This window comes from Jaculus jaculus, chromosome X (genome assembly GCF_020740685.1).
Source record: "Jaculus jaculus isolate mJacJac1 chromosome X, mJacJac1.mat.Y.cur, whole genome shotgun sequence".
Classification (NCBI taxonomy): domain Eukaryota; kingdom Metazoa; phylum Chordata; class Mammalia; order Rodentia; family Dipodidae; genus Jaculus; species Jaculus jaculus.
In genome coordinates, this window is record NC_059125.1 from 94,584,844 (window position 1) to 94,605,018 (window position 20,175).

Below are 20,175 nucleotides of genomic sequence, written 5' to 3' on the forward strand. Positions count from 1 at the left end.
GGCACTCCAGAGCCTCCAGCCACTGCAAACGAACTCCAGACACGTGTGGCCCCTTGTGCATCTGGCTAACGTGGGTCCTGGGGAATCGAGCCTCGAACCAGGGTCCTTAGGCTTCACAGGCAAGCACTTAACAACTAAGCCATCTCTCCAGCCCAGAACTTTTTATTTTATACAGTCTCATAAGGTCAGGTTGGCATCAAACTTACTATATAGCCAAGAAAGACCTTGAATTTCTGATCCTCCTGCCTCTCCTTCCTGAATGCTGGGATAACAGGCATATACCAGCATGCCTTTTGATGCTTTGCTGGGGTTTGAACCTAAGGCCTCTGTAGTGGTTAAAATGTATGGCCCCATAAACTAAGGCTTTGAATCTTGAGTCTCAAGTAGAGAGCCCTACTGGGAAAGAGGTATGTCACTGGGGGAGGATCTTGTAGTCCAGCCCTAAGGTGTGTTGAATCTAGCCATAAGGTGTGTGGAGAAGTTTGGAGCACGGGCCATGTGTTTTAGTGTTTGTTGGCTCTTTGATGGTATCTCCGTGCTTGGATCTATGCAAGTAAGCCAACCTCTTTGGTACTGATAGTATTCCCTGGACCTGTAAGCCTGAAATTACCCCCTTTTCCCCATAAGCTATTTGAGGTTAGATGTCTTTCCCAGCAATAAGGAGCTGACTGAAACAGCTTCCTACATGCTAGACAAGCACTCTGCTGACTGAGCAACAGCTCCAGCCCCTAGAAAACTTTCTATAATCAAAGTGTTGTACATCTGTGCTATAGTCTACATGCACACTAGTCATTAGCCAGGTGTGGCTAGTAAGCATTTAAAAGGTGGCTAGTGGAAATGAGGAAGTGATGTTTTAGTCTGATTTCCTATCATGGTGCTGGGGATTGAAACCATGACCTCATGAATGCTAGATAAGTGCTCTTCCACTGAGTCACACACCAAGCACATAGTCTTAATTGAAAATAATTTATAGAATCCATGTGTGTTCCTACACCCCACTATACAAAGTTGCACAGGGAAAAAATCACAGCGCTCATGGGAGAAATAGGGTTAGGAATACAACACTACAAAGTTCATCAGTATTACCCACTGGTAAATAGCTTTTAAAGGAAGGAGTAAGGGAATAAATAGCTTTTAGAGGAAGGGAACAAGCTGTGATATCTATGACTATGTTATAATGACTACCCATCAAAGCATTTTCCTAATCAACCTTGTGATCATGTTCTACGCCAAAGACTTCCACTCCACCCTTTTTTAAGGTCATTGTGTGTTCCACTCCTACCTGACATTGTTCTCGACACCCTTCTCAAACTTTTTGGGATTTGGCTTCTTGTTTCTAGTCATAGCCTTTAACTGACCTCTCCAAGTTCCCAGGAAGTACACCAGCCACTGTATTGTCATCTGCATCTTATTGCTTTTCTTGTTTTTTGTCATTCTTATAGCTATGTCTGTGTGAGAGAGTTTTATGTGTGTAGTAGCACCTCTTGCACTTTCCAACATAAACTAATATTAATAGGAACAGTAGCAGCACTTCATGAGTCAAATGGTTTAAAAAAATGGGAATACAGGAGCTAGAGAGATGGCTCAGTGGTTAAGGTGCTTGCCTCCAAAGCCTAAGGACCTGAGTTCATTTCCTCAGTACCCACATAAAGCCAGATGCACAAAGTGGCTCATGCATCTAGAGTTCATTTGCAGTGGCCAGAGGCCCTGGCATGCCCATTCTCTCAGTCTATCTCTCTTCTATTCCTCTCTGCTTGTAAATAAATAAATAAATAAATAAATAAATAAATAAATAAATAAAATGTTTTTTAAAAGAAAGAAATAGGAGGGCTGGAGAGATGGCTTAGCAGTTAAGGTGCTTGCCTGCAAAGCCAAAGGACCCAGGTACAATTCCCCAGGACCCATGTTAGCCACCTGCACAAGGTGCCACGTGTATCCAGAGTTTGTTTGCAGTGGCTGGAAGCCCTGGCACACCCATTCTCTCTCTCTCCCTCTTCTGCCTGTCTATCTCAAATAAATAAATAAAATACTCTCCATGGTCCACATAAACCAGATGCACAAGGTAGTGCATGCATCTGGAGTTCATTTGCAGTGGCTAGAGGCCCTGACTCACCCATTTTCTCTCTCTCTCTTTCTCTCTCTCTCTCTCTGTCTCAAATTTTAAAAAAAATTAAAAAATAAATTAATAAACAAAATAAAATCCAAAAATTCACCAGGCATGGTGGCACACGCCTTTAATCCCAGCACTTGGGAGGCAGAGGTAGGAGGATTGCCATGAGTTAGAGGCTACCCTGAGACTCCATAGTGAATTCCAGGTCAGCCTGGGGTAGAGTGAGATCCTATCTCGGAAAAAAATATTGAAAAAAAAAAGAATACAACAAAAAGGTTGGTACTATCCTCAAGGTTTGTGGAAGCAGGTGTCAGAATCACAGTTGAGGGATTAGTTTAGAGCAGTAAACACGAGTTAGATGAAATATTCTATGACCAGCTTCAAATGAGTGACTCTAACATGCTTAGAGGACTGAGGGAGCCAACAGATATTTGGTTCATGTGCAAGTGTACATTTTAGTATTCTTGCATAGTCCAGTTCAACTGGGTGTGGCTTCCTTCTTTCATCTAGTCCTACTCATGAACAAATCACTCATAGGCCAGCATGAAATCTTCATTATGCTCAAATTGTTCCCTAATATATCAATCCGTTGGAACAAATTTGTTTTCAAAACAAGCATTGTGGCAGAATTGACTGCATTTAAACTTAAACAGTCACATGTGGCTAGTGGTTTCAGCATTGGAAAGTGAAAGAGTACTGCAACTCATGCACACACAGCTGCAAGAATGAAAAACAAAAAGAAAAGAAATCCGCATTAGGATTTATGGGTCCAGCTATAATAGGCCTGAAATCTAAATTTCAGCGTTGTTATCATAGCAAGACTAAGGAAATATGGGGCGACTGGGTAGAACTGTCCAATCAGGCTTTCTATGACTCTTGTGATGTCCTGTTGTAGGAGAGGATTTAATCTGGGCACCTACCTTAAGTTGTTCTTCATAGCTCAGCCTCCAGAGTGGTGTCACAACATCTGCCAGCCTTGAATAAAATAATTCAGGCACTCTGTTAATTATTTAAATATGTACTGAGTGCCTACCATGCATAACTACTTCCTAACACCACTTTCTCTGGTGTTTTGCATAGGATTCAGAAGAACCAACTAATTCCCATGCCTCTAGGGAAATTAAGTCTTGGACAAGAGCCCATTCTGGCAATGTGTCTAACAAAGCAGAATAGGTGGGCAAACCTAAAATAAGAAAAATTTAGATTTATCAGGTAGTAATTAACCACATTACAGAATGCTTTACTAATGAATTCCATTAAATAACACATTCCCTAATTTTTAGAAATACAATGTAGGGCTGGAGAGATGGTTTAGCAGTTAAGGTGCTTCCCTACAAAGCCTAACAACCCATTTTCTACTCTCCAGATCCCACTTAAGCCAGATGCACAAAGGTGAGGCAAGCCCAAGGTTGCACATGCCCAGTAGGTGACCAAAGCATCTGGAGTTCGATTTCAGCAGCTGAGGCCCTAGCCCGCCAGTTCCCCCCCCACCTCTCTCTCTCTCATTAAAATACAATGTGAGCTGGGCATGGTGGTACATGTGTTTAATCTCAGTACTCAGGAAGCAGAGGCAGGAGGATCACTGAATTTGTGGCCAGCCTGAGACAATGTAGTGAATTCCAAGTTGGCCTTGGCTAGAGCAAGTCTCTGCCTAAAAAAATCTGATGTATATATATGGAGAGAGAGAGAGAGAGAGAGAGAGAGAGATGCTGGGTGAGGTGGTGCATGCCTTTAGTCTCAGCACCTGGAAGGTCAAGGTTGGAGGAACACTGAGTTCAAGGCCAGCCTGAGATTAAATAGTGAATTCCAGGTCAGCCCGGCCTACATTAAGACTACACCTCAAAAATGTGTGTATGTGTATGTATGTGTGTGTGTGGTGATTTAAAAAATTTATTAGTCATATAAAATAAAATATTCTGTTTGTATGGCTATAAAGGGATTATTCATTTCAAGTCCATCTTGTATCAGTTTGGATCTGGTTTTCCACATACCTACCATGGCCTTTTTTATTTTTGATTTTGAAAATATTTTATTTTTATTTTGCTTTTTGTTGAGATAGGGTCTCATGTAGTCCAGTGTGGCCTCAAACTTTCTATGCAGCTGAAGATGACCTTAAACTCCTGATCCTCCTGCCTCCACTTCCATAGTGCTATGCAAAGAGGTGTGTGCCACCATGCTCAGTTCCATGGAGTTTTATAGAGGCAAGTTCCTAGTCTAGTATCTCTTTTCTGACAGACACACCCAAAGACAAAGAGAACATTTTCTTTTTCTTTTTTTGGTTTTTCGAAGTAGGGTCTCACTCTAGATCAGGCTGACCTAGAACTCATTATGTAGTGTCAGGGGGCCCCCAAATTTACAGCAATCCTCCTACCTCAGCCTCCTAGGTGCTGGGATAAAAGACATGCACTACCACCATGCACCAAGAGAACATTTTCTACAATCTCAAAATAGTTTCATTAATATCCTTCACAGGGGTAGGGAGATGACTCAGCAATTAAAGGCACTTGCTTATAAAGTCTGTCAGCCTGGGGTTCAATTCCCCAGTACCAACATAGAGCTGGATGAAAAATGGCACATGTATCTGTGATCCCAATAGGCCCAAGACAATGGGAAGTGGGGCCAGGAGACTCTGAAGCTTGCCAACCACCTTATCTAACAGTTTGCAATTTGACAGTTCATTTGCAGCACCAAGAAACCTTGTCCCAAGAATGTGGAGCACAGACACCTCAAAGTTGTCATCTGAGTTCCACATATGCATGTGTGCACATGAGCACATACACATGCATACATAAACACACACACACAAATAAAAAATTAAATATTTTTCCCATGTCCTCAGGTTTGCCTAGTGTATCCTACCTTGGGTATCCCATAAATCCTGGAAATGCCATGTTAGTCAGGTTATCAATTCAGAATTTTAATAGAGATACAGATTCAGAGTTATTATAGAGAAAAGACTTCAGCTAGGGTCTTACCTCTCCTGCTATCTGGTGATCCAAGATGGCTTTGTTTCTTCTGGCTTTTTTGTATTTGGGGGTATTTCTTAGCTATCACATGGGTGAAACTTCCCTTACATGCTGTGCGCAAAAAGGGATGTCACCAATCTGGTGGTTTTGTGGCACAGCAGGGAAACAGTCCTGTTTTGGAGAAGAGACCCATCCTAGAATGGAAGAGTTTCTGGCAGTGCATGAGGACTCCTTTCTTGATATCCACCAACCAAAGATATACACAGTAATTTACCTGCAAAAGGATCAACATACAGAGGCATAACTCACAAATCCCTTTCATAACCCATATGAAACTCCAACACCCATCACAGTAAGCATGCCTATTGATTACAACTGAATCAGTACATGCATGACAAGTTGTTTTGGTAAGTGTGGTATGTGAAGTGTGTGCATGTGCATGTGTATAGGCACACATGGAAAATGCCCATTTCTGTGTGTGTCTGTGCATGTGCACATGTTAATAACCTGTGCACATGCATACAGATTGGGTATCATCCTCTATTGCCCTTCTGCTTTATTTCCCTGAGACAGGGTCTGTGGTGGTTGGAATTGTATGTCCTCCATAAATGGATGTGTTTTGAATGCTTGGTCCCAAGCTGGTGGCAATTTGGGAGGCGGAGCCTTGCTAGAGGAGGTGTGTGGCTGGAGGTGGGCTTTAGGGTGTTATAACCAGCTCCCCCTTGCCAGTGCTTGGCTCACTCTCCTGCTGCTATTTTCCACCTAATGTGGCAAGGAAGTAATGTGCAACCTCTGCCCATCCCATGTTTTTCTCAGCCGTCATGAAGTTTCCCCTTGAGAGAGGAAGCCAAATCAATCCTTTCCTTCCATCAGCTGCTTTGGCTCTGGATTTTTGTCCCAGCAACATGAAGGTAACTACAACAAGGGTCACTCAATAAACTTGGAGCCTCCCCCCTCTTATTTTTTTTGGTTTTTCAAGGTAGGGTCTCACTCTAGCCCTGGGTGACCTGGAATTCACTATGGAGTCTCAGGGTGGCCTCGAACTCATGGCAATCCTCCTACCTCTGCCTCCCGAATGCTGGTATTAAAGGCGTGCGCCACCAGGCCTGGCAGAGCTCCCCATTTTCATTGACCAGGGAGCTGTGGAGATTCTACACTCCACCTCCCTCAGCACTGGTATTACAGGTTTGTGCAACATATCCAGCCTTTTATATAGGTAAGGGATCGAACTCCCATGCTAGGATTTTTATGTTGCAGTGATCAAACTCAAGTCTGAATGTCTGTTTACCCACTGAGCCATATCTACAATCCCACAAGACAGTTTGAAACTAGACATGATGGTGCAGGCCTATAATACCATCAATTCGAAGGCTGAAGGAGAAGGACCACAATTTTAAGGCTTGCCTGAGATACACAGTAAGTTCAAGGTCAGCTTAGGTAACTGAGATCCTGACTCAAAATGTAAAACTTCATGAAGGGTCTGGGGGTTTGGCTCAAGGGATAAAGTGCTTAACAGACAACTATGAGTACCTAAGTTTTGAGCTCCAGATCCCACATAAAAGCCATAAACTGCAGCAGGCTTCTATAATCCCAGTGCATCTACAGCAAAAAGGGAGGAAGGCAAAATTTCCCTAAAGATGGTTGCCCAACTAGCATGGCAAGCAGAACAGTGAACAACAACAAAAGACTACCTCAATAAATGAGGTGGCTTTAGTCAGAGAAGCTTCTTTTTGCAGATGACAATGATTGCTGGGGAGACTCAAAAGCTAGTCAGAATGCTGAAAGTAACTGATATTTGAGTGGTCAGCACTAAATGAAATATCTATATTGTCCCTTTCAAGACTCAGGGAACATTGCAGAAGAAGGAACAGAAAGAATCTAAGAGACAGAGGATGGGCATGAGTGCTTTGGAATGTTGTCTTCTGGACATGAAGTGGCCATTGCATTCATGACCTCACAGTGGCTGTCTTTATTGCACAAGACCTACACAATATTAAGACTATCAACATTATACCTTAGATGGCAGAGGTAGAAAAAAAAAGACATCAAAGAAGAGAGACTATTTGGGACAAAGAAAGGTTTCAGTATAAAAGGGCTGGAGAGCTGGAGGGATGGCTTAGCGGTTAAGGTGTTTGCCTGCAAAGCCAAAGGATTCAGATTCGACTCCCCAGATCCACATTAGCCAGATGTACAAGGGGGCACACGTGTCTGGAGTTTGTTTGCAGTGGCTGGAGGTCCTGGCACACCCATTCTCTTTCTTTCTCTCCCTCTTACTCTGTAAAATAAATAAATAAATAAACAAATAAAATATTTTAAAAGGGATAGAGGACAAAGAAGATAGTGGGAAGGCATTATGATCAAAAGTTATGATCCAAGTATGGCGGCACATACCTTTAATCCCAGCACTCAGGAGGATGAGATAGGAGGATCTCTGTGAGATCAAGGCTAGCCTGAGACTACATAGTGAATTCAAGGATAGCCTGGGCAAGAGAGATCCTATCTGAAAAAAAAATGTACAAGCATAAAAACTGTCAATAAAAAATATTTAATGGTCTGGGGAAATGTCTTAGTGGTTAAAAGCGCTTTCATGCAAAGCCTGCTAGACGAGGTTCAATTCCCCCATAGCCACATAAAGCCAATGCACAAAGTAGCTGGCATATGCATCTAGAGTTCATATGTAGCAGCAAGAGGCCCTGGCACACCTATTCTCTCTCTCTCTAATGAATAAAAGTATTTAATACTTTATTTATTTAAGAGAGAGACAGATAAAGAGAGAATAGGCATGTCAGGGCATCTAGCCATTGAAAACAAACTCCAGATGCATGTGTCACCTTGTGCATCTGGCTTATGTGGCTATGGGAGAATTGAACCTGGGTTATTAGGCTTCACAGGCAAGTGCTTTAAGCACTAAGCAAGCTCACTGGCCCTGAAAATATTTTTTTTAATATTTTTTTGTTTATTCTTATTTATTTGAAAGTGATAGACAGAGAGAGAAACAGGCAGAGAGAGAGAGAGAATGGACGCACCAGGGCCTTCAGCCACTGCAAACGAACTCCAGATGCATGCGCCCCCTTGTGCATCTGGCTAACATGGGTTCTGGGGAATCGAGCCTTGAACCGGGGTCCTTAGGCTTCACAGGCAAGCGCTTAACCACTAAGCCATCTCTCCAGCCCTGTCTATCACTCCTGAAAATATTTTTTAAAGTTTAAAATTGAGGTGAGGCTCTCTACCCAGAACTGTGGCAGCAACACTTTTGTCTTTGCATTGGTAAGATTTCCCTCTCCCACAACTGGAAGCCATGCCAAGGTGGGAAAGTACACTTCTTATTTTTATTACTATCTTTAGTCTTTGGAAGAGCATGCTTTTAAAAAAATCCCTTTTCATGTTTTTTTTTTTTTAATCCAAGATCCATGTTCATTTTGAAAGGCCCAAGAATTCAGAAGCCCAGAAATACTATCACGCTCCAAAGGGAGCTTAAGCGGGCCCCTGCATACCTCAAACTCCAGGCTTTACTCTCTGTTGAAAGCAAGTAAAGAATCCCTCTTCTCATTATATCAGAGCCCGCTCCTAATATAAAACTAGGTAAAAAGGGCATGAGATAGCCCTCAAGGATGAAAAATGAGTAATGAAGTGAACCACTTATTTGGTTTCTGTAAATAGCCTGCACCATAAGCCTTAGTAGCCCGCACCATAAGCTGTAGCAGCCTGCCTCAGACCACCAAGGTCATAGGAGACTGATACCACACTCTGCTACCCCCACCCAAGGACCTGCACAAATGCTGACTTCCAAGGTCATAGGAGACTGATACCACACTCTGCTACTCCCACCCAAGGACCTGCGCAAATGCTGACCACCAAGGTCATAAGAGACTGATTGGTCCACAAGGGGCTTGAACAAATTAAACTAATTGGTTAGAAACTATGGAGTGGCACAAACTGACTGGCTCGCACCCCACGGGCTCCTGATGTTAAAAAAATGATTGATCTAATACACAGGCTTTGTTAGAAACCCTATAAAAACTGTCCCGATCCTGCATTCGGGGCTCTGCAGTCCTCTACCCCTGTGCGGTGTACAACTATGGGCCCCAGCACGCTTGGAATAAAATCCTCTTGCAGTTTGCATCAAGACCGCTTCTCGTGAGTGATTTGGGGTGTCGCCATATCCGGGCAGAGCGTGGGGTCCTCGTTTTGGGGGTCTTACAATTTCCATGGGCTCCTGGACCACATGGTGTATCTTCCTTCTCCCCTCTTTACCTTCCCTTCCTCAGCTGTCAGTCCTTTCCCTTCATCAGATGTTTGTGATATCTGAATAAAATGTGATTTTTTTTATTTATTTTTTTATTTTTTTTTAATTTTTATTTATTTATTTATTTGAGAGCGACAGACTCAGAGAGAAAGACAGATAGAGGGAGAGAGAGAATGGGCGCGCCAGGGCTTCCAACCACTGCAAACGAACTCCAGACGCGTGCGCCCCCTTGTGCATCTGGCTAACGTGGGACCTGGGGAACCGAGCCTCGAACCGGGGTCCTTAGGCTTCACAGGCCAGCGCTTAACCGCTAAGCCATCTCTCCAGCCCAAAATGTTATATTTTTAAAAGAATCAATAAGTAAAATAAAATAAAACTGAGGTACAAGTTGAGAACTGGCCTGAAAGTTGTTCTCTGACCTCCATAGTTGCACTGTGGCATGCATATGCCACAGGAACACACACACATGCCAAATTTAAATAAATATTTTAAAATAATAATAATAGCCATGGGCTTGGACAACAGCTTAGTCCACAAAGGGCTTGCTACACAAGTGTGAGGACCAGTCTGTGCTCAGCCCCCAGCACCCATGTAAATGCTGGGCAAGTATGGTGGTCCACCTATAATTCCAGGGCAAGCTAGCTAGCCAGACTAGCCAAATTGGCAAGCTCTGGGTTTAAGTTACTGAGATAGACCCTGTCTGAATGAAGAAGGCAGAGAGCAATTGGAAAAGATATCCAACATCAATCTCTAGCCTTCACGCAAACATGTGCATGCACACCCACACACAGATGCACCCAAATACATTTGAACAAGTCTACACACATGCATGCACAGCACACACAAAAACACATACACATAGAGGGGCTGGAAATATAGCTCAGTGGTACAGTGTCTACCAAGCATGTGTGAGGCTCTTGGTTCAATCCTTAGTAACACAAAAACAATAACAAGGGCTGGAGGGAAGGCTTAGTGCTTAAGGAGTTTGCCTGCAAAGCCAAAGGATCCAGGTTCGATTCCCCATCACCCACATAAGCCAGATGCACAAGATGATGCATGTGTCTGGAGCTCATCTGCAGTTGCTGGAGGCCCTGGTGTGTCCATTTTCTCTCTCTCTCTCCCTCTCACTGCCTCTCTCTCTCTCTCAAATAAATAAATATACTTAAGAAAATGATAAGAAAAACACCCACAATTTTAAGATGTCAAAATAGATGAGGAAAATATAAACTGTGTCCAGTTGAAAGAGAGTTCAACTTTCTTGATACATTGCTACAGTCAATCCCTTCTCCACTCCATCCTCCCACCCAACAGCCAATCAATCAATCAATGTTTACTAAATGCTTAGTATATACAGGGCACCATGCCATACCAGTACTGCAGGGGTTGTAAACATTACAATCTAATTGAAGAGATCAAAGGCTAACACACACACATACACACAAACACACACACACACACATACACACACATTAGGAAAAGGGGCTGGAGAGATGGCTCATTGGTTAGACATGTACTTGCAAAGCATGACAGCCTGGGTTAAATTCCCTATACCCATGTACCAGATGTACAAAGTGGTGCATACAACTGGAGTTAGTTTGAATTAGAAAGAAGCCCTGGTACCTATTTATTTCTCTCTCTGTCTCAGTCTCTCCTTGGAAATAATAAACTAAAAAGCAAGAGCTAAAATATGCTTAGTTACCAATAGAAAGGCTTTGCAGAGCAAGTCGGCGTCATATTGAGTTGTACAGGAGATTTGGTTGAGCAGTTCTATAAGTACATCTTTTGAGATAAGTGTTCAATGACTAAGCAGAGCATGGTGACACATGCCTGTAATCCACATACTTGGCAGGCAGAGGGAAGAGAATCAACATAAGTTCCAGGCCAGCCTCATCTACATGGCATTCTAGGCCAGGCAGGGCTACATAGTAAAATCCTATTTCAAAAATCCAACAAGAGCTGGAGATGGCTTCGTAGTTAAGGTGTTTGCTTGCAGAGGCTGACAGCCTGAGTTTGATTCCCCAGTACCCACGTAAATCCATATGCACCAAATGGTACATGTATCGGGAGTTCATTTGCAGTGGCTACAGGCCCTGGCACTGGCACACCCACCCACCCTCTTTCTCTCTCTCATAAATAAATAAGTAAATACTTTAAAAAGAAAAGAAAATTGAAAAAAGCAGGGCTGGAGAGATGTCTCAGTGGTTAAAGGCTGCTAGCCCAGGTTCAATTCCCTAGTACCCACAACAAGCCAGATGCACAAAGTGATATGTGTCTAGAATGTGTTTGTAGCAGCAAGTGGCCCTGACATGCCCATACTTTCTTAATCTCTCTCTCTCTGTCCCCATTTCCTCCTCTCTCAAATAAATAAAAATATTTAGAAAAGTAAATAAATAAATAAACTAAAAAACAAAAAACAAAAAAGCCAGTAACTAAACCTAGAGGAAAAATAATCACTGAAGAGTAAAAGGAAGTGCTGGTGATTGAGAAGCTAAGAGGTCTGGGCATGATGGTACATGACTGTAATCCCAGGACTCAAGAGGCTCAGACAGGAATATCTCAAGTTTTTGACTGGTCTGTGCTATAAAGTGAGTTCCAGCCCAGCTAAGACTGCATAATCAGAGGCTGTTTAAAAAAAAAAAATAGGAGAGAAAAAGAGGGGGAGAGGAACGGTGTGAGGGTGGGGATGAAAGGACAAAAGAAGAAAAAAGAAAGAAGGAAGGAAGGAAAGAAGGAAAGAATGAATGCTCTATCATACCCTCCAAGGCTCAAGGTCCATTGTGGAGGTGGAGAAGCGAAAAGAATGTAAAAGCCAAAGGCAGGGGAGGAGTGCTTATAATGATGTCTTTCAGACACAAAATGGCCTTAATATTCATGATCTCACAGTGCCTGACACTACCTACACAAGACCTTCATAATAGGAGAAAAAAATGATGACATCAAAATAGAAGAGAGACTAATTGGAAAGAAGGGATTCAATGGAAGGTGGATTTGGGAAGAAAATGGGAGTGGTGGGAGGGAATTATCAAGGTTCATTATCAATGCTTATGTAAGTTGTCAATAAAAACTTATAAAAATATATATAAAGGAAAGAGAACCAGGAGCTGTGGTGTCATGGAGGCCAAAGGCAGCATCTTTGATACAAGCACTGACATAACCAGGAAGTCTGAGGCAAAAAGAAAGAGATAGAAAGCAATGAGGAGTGGCTGACAGTAGTGACAAATGAAAGCTTTGACCCCAGGTGTCAACATACCTGACTTAAGCTGCCTGCTGGTTCTATACCACTTACTAGCTAGGTGACTTCTGGTAGGTAGATATTCCTCCAACATTCTCTTTCTTTCAGCTGTAAAAGAGACATTAATAATGATACTATCTCATTTAATGGTTGCAAGAGTTAAATAATAGTAAAAATAAAATGTGCTATGGGGACTGTAGCTCAGTGATAGAGCACTTGCCTAGCATGTATGAGGCCTTGGATTAAATTATCACACGACATAAAAGAGTACTTAGCAAAAGATGAACTACAGGTACCATCTGAAAAGCTCTGAGCAGTGTCCAGCATCTGAGAAAAACTCTTCAGTGTTATTACTGTCACAGTGTGTTTAAAGGCAGTACTAAGCTGAGTGGAAGAGGCGATATTTAAGGAGGGGAGAACAGGGAAGGAATAGAGGAAATAACTTTGAGATAAAAGTTTGAAGTTAAGGGCTGGAGAGATGGCTTAGCGGTTAAGCGCTTGCCTGTGAAGCCTCAGGACCCCAGTTCGGGCTCGGTTCCCCAGGTCCCATGTTACCCAGATGCACAAGGGGGTGCACGCGTCTGGAGTTCGTTTGCAGAGGCTGGAAGCCCTGGTATACCCATTCTCTCTCTCTCCCTCTCTCTGTCTTTCTCTGTGTCTGTCGCTCTCAAATAAATAAATAAAAAATTTAAAAAAGAAGTTTGAAGTTAAGACATATGACTTTGAGAAAAGAGTGGCAGGGTTTGGACAGAGGACAAAATCTAACTTGCTCCAACACAGCTTTTCCCTTTTGCCTATTTGCCCTAGTGTGTCTGCCCATTACAATATGAACACCTGAGAGGGAGTGAGGTAGCTTTGTTATGTAGTTTAGAGTGACTGGGCCCCTGAAAATAAAAAGCAGAAATGTCTTTAAGGCCTATTCTCCACTTTGCTAGAGATCAAAATGTGATCTGACTTCTTATCTCTTCCCTAGTTCTGTTTTTCCACAATCTGAGCCTCTCCAAGGAGGGAGGTCTCCATTTCCTAGAATATAAATCTAATACTGACATTGTGGTTGGTCAAGTTCAGTCCCAGAACTTACCGTCATAACATACTGCCTCATCCTGATCCAGCCTCTAGCCAAGACCAATCCGCAGTCTCTCTGGCTCCCTTGAGCCAGTAGGTAGGGCCCACCGCCATAAGGTTATAAATATGTTTACAAAGGGAAGGTAAGCTCTCTTGGCCAGATCCTGAACTTCCAGGTTCTGGCAATTTTCCCTCATCTTGGCCCAGTTAGGCCAAGACTTGGAAATACCCCCCCACACCTTACTCCCACATGGGCTCTCTACCCACTTCTGTCCTCCATATGGGAAAATCTCTCTTGGCCTTCTTCTCTTAATCTAATAAAGTCTCTCTAAACCTTACTTTCTGATCTATGGATTTTAATTCTTTATATTCATAAGACAAGAATACAAGGTACTCTAAATTTATTGGTGCATCGACATATTGGTTTATTGGCAAGTAACACCAAAATTCCCATTACATATCTTCTTTCCTTTTTCTTTTCCTGGGAATGGAATCCTGTGCCTTACTCATGCTAGGTAAGCACACCACCGAGCTACAAACCAGCTGTTTTACTTTTTGAGACAAGCTCTCACTAAGTTGCCCATGCTGGCCTTGAACTTGCTTTGTGGCTCAGGCAGACCTTGAACATGTGATCCTTCTAGTAGTAGTTAAGATTACAGGCCTATACCACCAGTCCTGGATAAGCACCTTTCTTAGGAATCTCCAAACTTATGAAAAAGTAACTGATGTGCTATGAAGTTATCTTTGTAGCCATTGACCTGTACTTTGGATTTTGTCAGGATGTCATCTTTGGAGGAGGGTTTCAAATATCTACATTCACAATAACACTCCCCATTCCCCACCACACATAAGAGAAAAATATAGGCTTGAAAAAAAGAAAACCAGAATCTTATGTAGCCCTGGCTGGCCTCAAACCCAGTATGTAACCAAAGATGACTTTGAACTTCTGATCGTCATAAATGTACATTGAATGCTGGGATTATAGGTGTGTGCTATCACACCTGGGTGACTGCCACCGTACTTACAGTCCATTTGGCCTGTACTCTAGCAGGCAGATCCCAGTCCACTTATGAATTATGGTCTAAAATAAGCTCTTACTGACATAGCTCAGTGACAAGGGTGCCTGTCTAGCAAGTACAAAGGAAGGTTAGATTTCCAGCACCACACACAAAGTCAATACTTGATTCTAAAAATAAAATCTCAAACTTAATTTTTAAAGGCCAGGCATGGTGGCACGTGCTTGTAGATCCAAGTACTGGGGAGGCTGAAGCAGAAGGTCTATGAATTTGATGCTTTCCTGGCCTACATAGCAAGAATCACTCTCATCCCATTGCTACTGGTAAAGAGCCTTTTATCATATTCAGTAATTTATTTGACTGAATACATTTTTTCAAAGCAGGATAATCAAGGTTAAGTTCCATTTCTTTGTTTATTTTAAGAGTCTTATGCTCTATCAACTGAGCTAGCAGGGCTTTTTTTTTTTTTTTTTTTTTTTAGTTTTTCAAGGTAGAGTCTCACTCTAGCTCAGGCTGAACTGGAATTTACTGTGTAGTCTCAGGTTGGCCTTGAACTCATGGCAATCCTCCTACCTCTGCCTCCCAAGTGCTGGGATTAAAGGCGCACACCACCAGACCCAACTTGCCTTCTTTGTTTTTTTTAATTTCACATGGAGCATTTGTTCACTTAAAAAATATTTTTTTCTGCTCCAGAGAGATGGCTTAGCGGTTAATTGCTTGCCTGTGAAGCCTGAGGACTCCAGTTTGAGGCTCGATTCCCTGGGACCCACTTAAGCCAGAGGCACAAGGTGGAGCATGCATCTGGAGTTCGTTTGCAGTGGCTAGAGGCCCTGGTGTTCCCATTCTCTCTCTCTCTCTCCCCTCCCTCTCTCTCCCTCTCTCCCTCCCTCCCTTTCTTGCTCTCAAATAAATAAACATAAAAAATAAAAACATATTTTCTGGGTTGGGGAGGTGGCTTAGTGGTTAAAGCGCTTGCCTGCAAAGCCAAAGGACCTTGGTTTGATTCCCCAGGACCCACGTAACCCAGATGCACAGGTGGTGCATGCATCTGGAATTTGTTTGCAGTGTCTGGAAGCCCTGGTGTGCCCATTCTCTCTCCCTCCCTCCCTCCCTCTCTCTCCCTCTCCCCCTCCCTCCCCCCCTCTCTCTCTCTCAACTAAATAAAAATAAAATACTATTTCCTTCTTACAGTTTTGTTTTTCTTAAATAAATGTGGAGTCTTAAATAAATTTCTTGGTAAAACCATAGCTACATGATGATGATAGACAAACAGGTAGATATCCACTAACAACTTCTCTATTCCTGCCTCAGTAATTGACTATTGATTAGAAAGGCCCTAAGAGTTCACAGTTATTAGTTAGTATGTTAACTCCCCTTGGGCATCAGTGGATAACCTCCCTCCAGTGCTAAGTTGAAAGGTCTGATGAGCATAGAGCCCAGGATCCACTTGGGGCAAAATATTCACTCACCCGCAAGCGTCCGGGTCACACACTTTGATCTCCAGGCCTTCTATGGGCCAGGCCCCAGCCAGGGTTATTTACTAAGAGCCAGAGGCAGATGGGTTTTACTACAGCTTCTCACTGGGATCCATGAGTAGTTAGGTCCCTCCTTCCTCCCACTAGTCCCTGGAGCCCCTCTTTAGGCAAGTTTGGAGCACAAATGTTTGTAAAATAGATTTGGAAAATAGATGGCGCCAAGACAGGCCACCAGGGAACACCGGCGGGCTGCTGGGCCGTGAAAGTGGGGGAGGGGAGCGAAGGCCAGAGAGCGCAGGCAGATGCTGGACTGGATGTGACCTTGGGCAGCCACCCGCCTGCATCCTTCATGCCGCCCCAGGTACAGTTTGGCGCACTGAACACTTTTTCATGCTAACAGACTGACACTGAGTCCTCCAAACTACTTACCACCCCCTCAGCACACACCCCGCTTCCTTCGCAGTCCCCAGCAAACCTAAAGGCCAGCGGGTGGCGGCCACGGGAAAGTCACTTCCTGATGCGAGGGTCGCCTGGGCCCCCTCCGCCCCCCTCCACAGGCGCATGCAGCCCAAGAGTCCCCCAGAGCACATGGCCCTACTCGGGGGCGGCGAGTCCCAAGGACGCCGTCCGCAGAACTTGCCTCAGTGGCGGGCCCACGGTACTCGCCAAGTTCCTCTCGGCGCCCCGCCCACCGCCTGCCCCTTTTCTCCCCGTCCCATTGGTGGATCTGGATAATCCTGGGGCGGGGGGTGGGAATCATGAAGAACTCGTTCTAGTGTGGACAGTGTGGTACCACGGTTTAACTCTTTCAACTCAAAGAAAGATGTGCAATGTCGAGCATCACATATATAACAATTTCTAAGAGTCAGACTAAGGGGGCAAAATGGTTTCATGAAACCCTATTTTTTAGAAAAAGCCCTATTCTGAGCCATTAACTTTTTCAGGCATTCAATTCTCAGAAAAAAAAAAAAAATCTGTTGCCTAATCTACACATGCCTTTAAATGCCAGCACTCTGAAGACTGGAAGTAGGAGGATCACTGAGTTCGAGGACTTCTGGGACTATAATTTGAGCTCCAGGTCAGCCTGGGCTAGAGTGAGACCCTGTCTCCAAAAAAAAAAAAAAAAAAAAAAAGCCTATTTTTCTTCTGCTTGTTTTTGGTGGGTTATTTGTTTTTTCTTTGTTGCTGTTGGGTTTCTTGTTTTGTTTTTCTCATTATAGCACAGACTAGCTATGTAGCTGAAGCTATCCTTAAACTTAATTCTCCTGCCTCTGTTTCCAAGTGTTGGGATTAGAGGCCACCCCCCGCCCCACATACACAACTGTATAATTTCTATACTTAATATTAATTAAGGTTCAATGAGAAACACTTTATAGTCACCGTTTCACATTATTCAAAGCTTAATATGCCCATTTTGTTCAAAGCAACACATTAGTCCTGGCTAGTACAGCAGTTACCATACCAGGGTTTAAAGACTGCACTGCCAGCTGGGGGTGGTAGCTCAGGACTGTAATCCTGGCACTCAGAATACTGAGATGTGAGAGTTGCTGTAAATTCAAGACCTGTCTGGGCTATACAGTGCATTCCAGGTCAGCTTGAGCTAAAGAGGGAGACCCTGTCTCAAGAATAAAGTAAATTAAAAGTAGAAATAAAGAATAGGTGGGCTGGAGAAATTAATAAGTGGTTAAGGATTTTGACAGCAAAGCCTAAGTACCCAGATTCAATTCCCCAGTACCCACATAAGCCAGATGCACAAGGTGGAGCGTACCTCTGGAGTTTGTTTGCAGTGGCTGGAGGCGCTGGAGTGCCCATCCCCCCTCTCATTAATAAATAAAATATTTTTAATCCCATCCACAAGATTTTTTAATTAAAAAAAAGGAATAGGGCTGGAGAGATTGCTTAGCAGTTAAGGCACTTGCCTGCAAAGACAAAGGCCCCAAGGTCAATTCCCTAGGACCCAAATAAGCCAGATATTCAAGGAGGTGCATATGTCTAGAGTTTGTTTGCAACGGCTGGAGGCATTGGTATGCCAATTCTCATTCTCTCTGTCTGTCTCTCTTCTCTATATCTCTCTTTGTTTACAAATAACTAGATAAATAATTTTTTTTCCAAAAAAGGATTGGATATGTAGCTCAGGGATAAAATTCATGCCCAGCACACAAAAGGCCCTAGGTTTAAACCCTAGCACTGATACAGAAATTAGAATTTCTCTGCCAATGCACCAATAAATTTGGGGTGTCCCTATATTCTTGTCTTATGAGTAGAACAAATAAAACCCACAAACCAGAGAATACAGTTCAGAAATATTTTATTATAGCTTAGAACTTCAGGAGGGGGAGAATTTTAAAAACATTTTTTGTTGTTTTTTTCGAGGTAGGGTCTTTACTCTAGCCCAGGCTGACCTGGAATTCACTATAGAATCTCAGGGTGGCCTCAAACTCACAGCAATCCTCCTACCTCTGCTTCCCGAGTGCTGGGGTTAAAGGCGTTATTTGTAAGAAGAGAGAGCGAAAGAGAAGGGGGGGAAGGAATGGGCACACCAGGGCTTCTACAAATGAAGTTTAGACCCATGCACCACTTTGTACATCTGACTTTATGTGGACACTGGGAAATTGAACCTTGGCCATTAGGCTTTGCAAACAAGTGCAAATGTCTTAACACCACTGAGACATCTCTCCATCCATAAGAGGAGGAGCTTTAAGAGAAGGGAAACTTAAGGGAAGGAAAGAAAAACATAGCTCTTACCCAGGAAAGCAAGAGGGGGGTTAAAAACAGCCCCCTGGTAGTTTATTTATAAAAACACCCTGAGAGGTGTTTTTATAAACTTTTTTGTTGTTTTTCGAGGTAGGGTCTCACTCTAGCCCAGGGTGACCTGGAATTCACTATGGAGTCTCAGGGTGGCCTCGAACTCACAGCAATCCTCCTACCTCTGCTTCCCGAGTGTTGGGATTAAAGGCGTGCGCCACCACGCCCTGTTTATAAACATTTTTTTGTTTAGTTTTATTTGCAAGCAGAGAGAGATAGAGAGAAGAGAAAGAGAAAGAGAGAAAGAATGAGTCAGCGAACTAGAGTCTCCAGCCACTGCAAATGAACCCCAGACACATGTGCTACCTTGTGCACCTGGCTTATGTGGGTATTAGGGAATCAAACTTGGGTCTTTAGGCTTCACAGGCAAGCACCTTAACTGTAAATCCACCTCTCTAGCCTGAAAAATCTTAATGTTTTAGGAAGGGTCTTCTCAGAAGGGAATGGATGGACTCCCTAAGGGTGCAGAGATAAGGAAAGGATCTGCCTTTCTGAACTGTAGTAAAGTGTAATGACAAAGGTTTTTCCCTGTACTCCCCAGGAAAATTCCCATGTTTAACTAGGAGAGGGCTATTCACTTTAGGGTCTTGTCACACTTAAAGTACCTCCTCACCATACATGTACATACACACACACACTCACACCAGAAAAAAGAAGACTAGGGCCATGTATGGTTGTGCACATTGATGTTTCCAGCACTTGGGAGACTGAAGTAGGAAAATCATGAATTTGAGACCAGATTGAGCTACATAGTAAGACCTTGTCTCAAAAAATAACCTATGGACTGGAGAGATGACTTAGCAGTTCAGGGTCTTGCCTGCAAAGCCAAAGGACCCAGGCTTAATTCCACAGTATCCACATAAAGCCAGCTACACAAGATGGTGCATGCATTTGGAGTTCATTTGCAGTGGCTAGAGGCTCTGGCTCTTTCTTTCTCTCTATCTGCCTCTTTCTCTTTCTCTCCCATAAATAATAAATAAATAAAATATTTGTTGAAACAACCAAAAATATATAGAATGGCAATTTAGTCTAGTGTAGAGTATTTGCCAAGTCTAATCAAGGCCTTAGATTTAATCCTCAGCATGATAAAGTAAGAATAATTTTACATGTTATTTACATGCTACATGAACACACACATTCATAAGCATGTATCATTTTGTGTGTACATGTGTTCATGTTAATGTGTGGATTTTCACATGCCATGGCACATGTGTGGAGATGGAGGACAAGTTTGGGTGTTAGTGCTTACCTTCCACCATG

At 43.1% G+C, this 20,175-nt stretch overlaps 1 protein-coding gene across 1 annotated transcript in view; it reads right to left on the reverse strand.

The window, feature by feature from the left end:
- Trmt2b (tRNA methyltransferase 2 homolog B) overlaps positions 1-16,626 on the reverse strand; it is a 78,293-nt gene extending 61,667 nt beyond the window's left edge. The window contains 4 exon segments of the mRNA XM_045139913.1: positions 3,031-3,085; positions 3,602-3,605; positions 5,086-5,350; positions 16,586-16,626. Coding sequence (XP_044995848.1) covers positions 3,031-3,085; positions 3,602-3,605; positions 5,086-5,299 — 273 coding nt within the window. The 5' untranslated portion in view covers positions 5,300-5,350; positions 16,586-16,626.
- Positions 16,627-20,175: the final 3,549 nt, after the last annotated feature.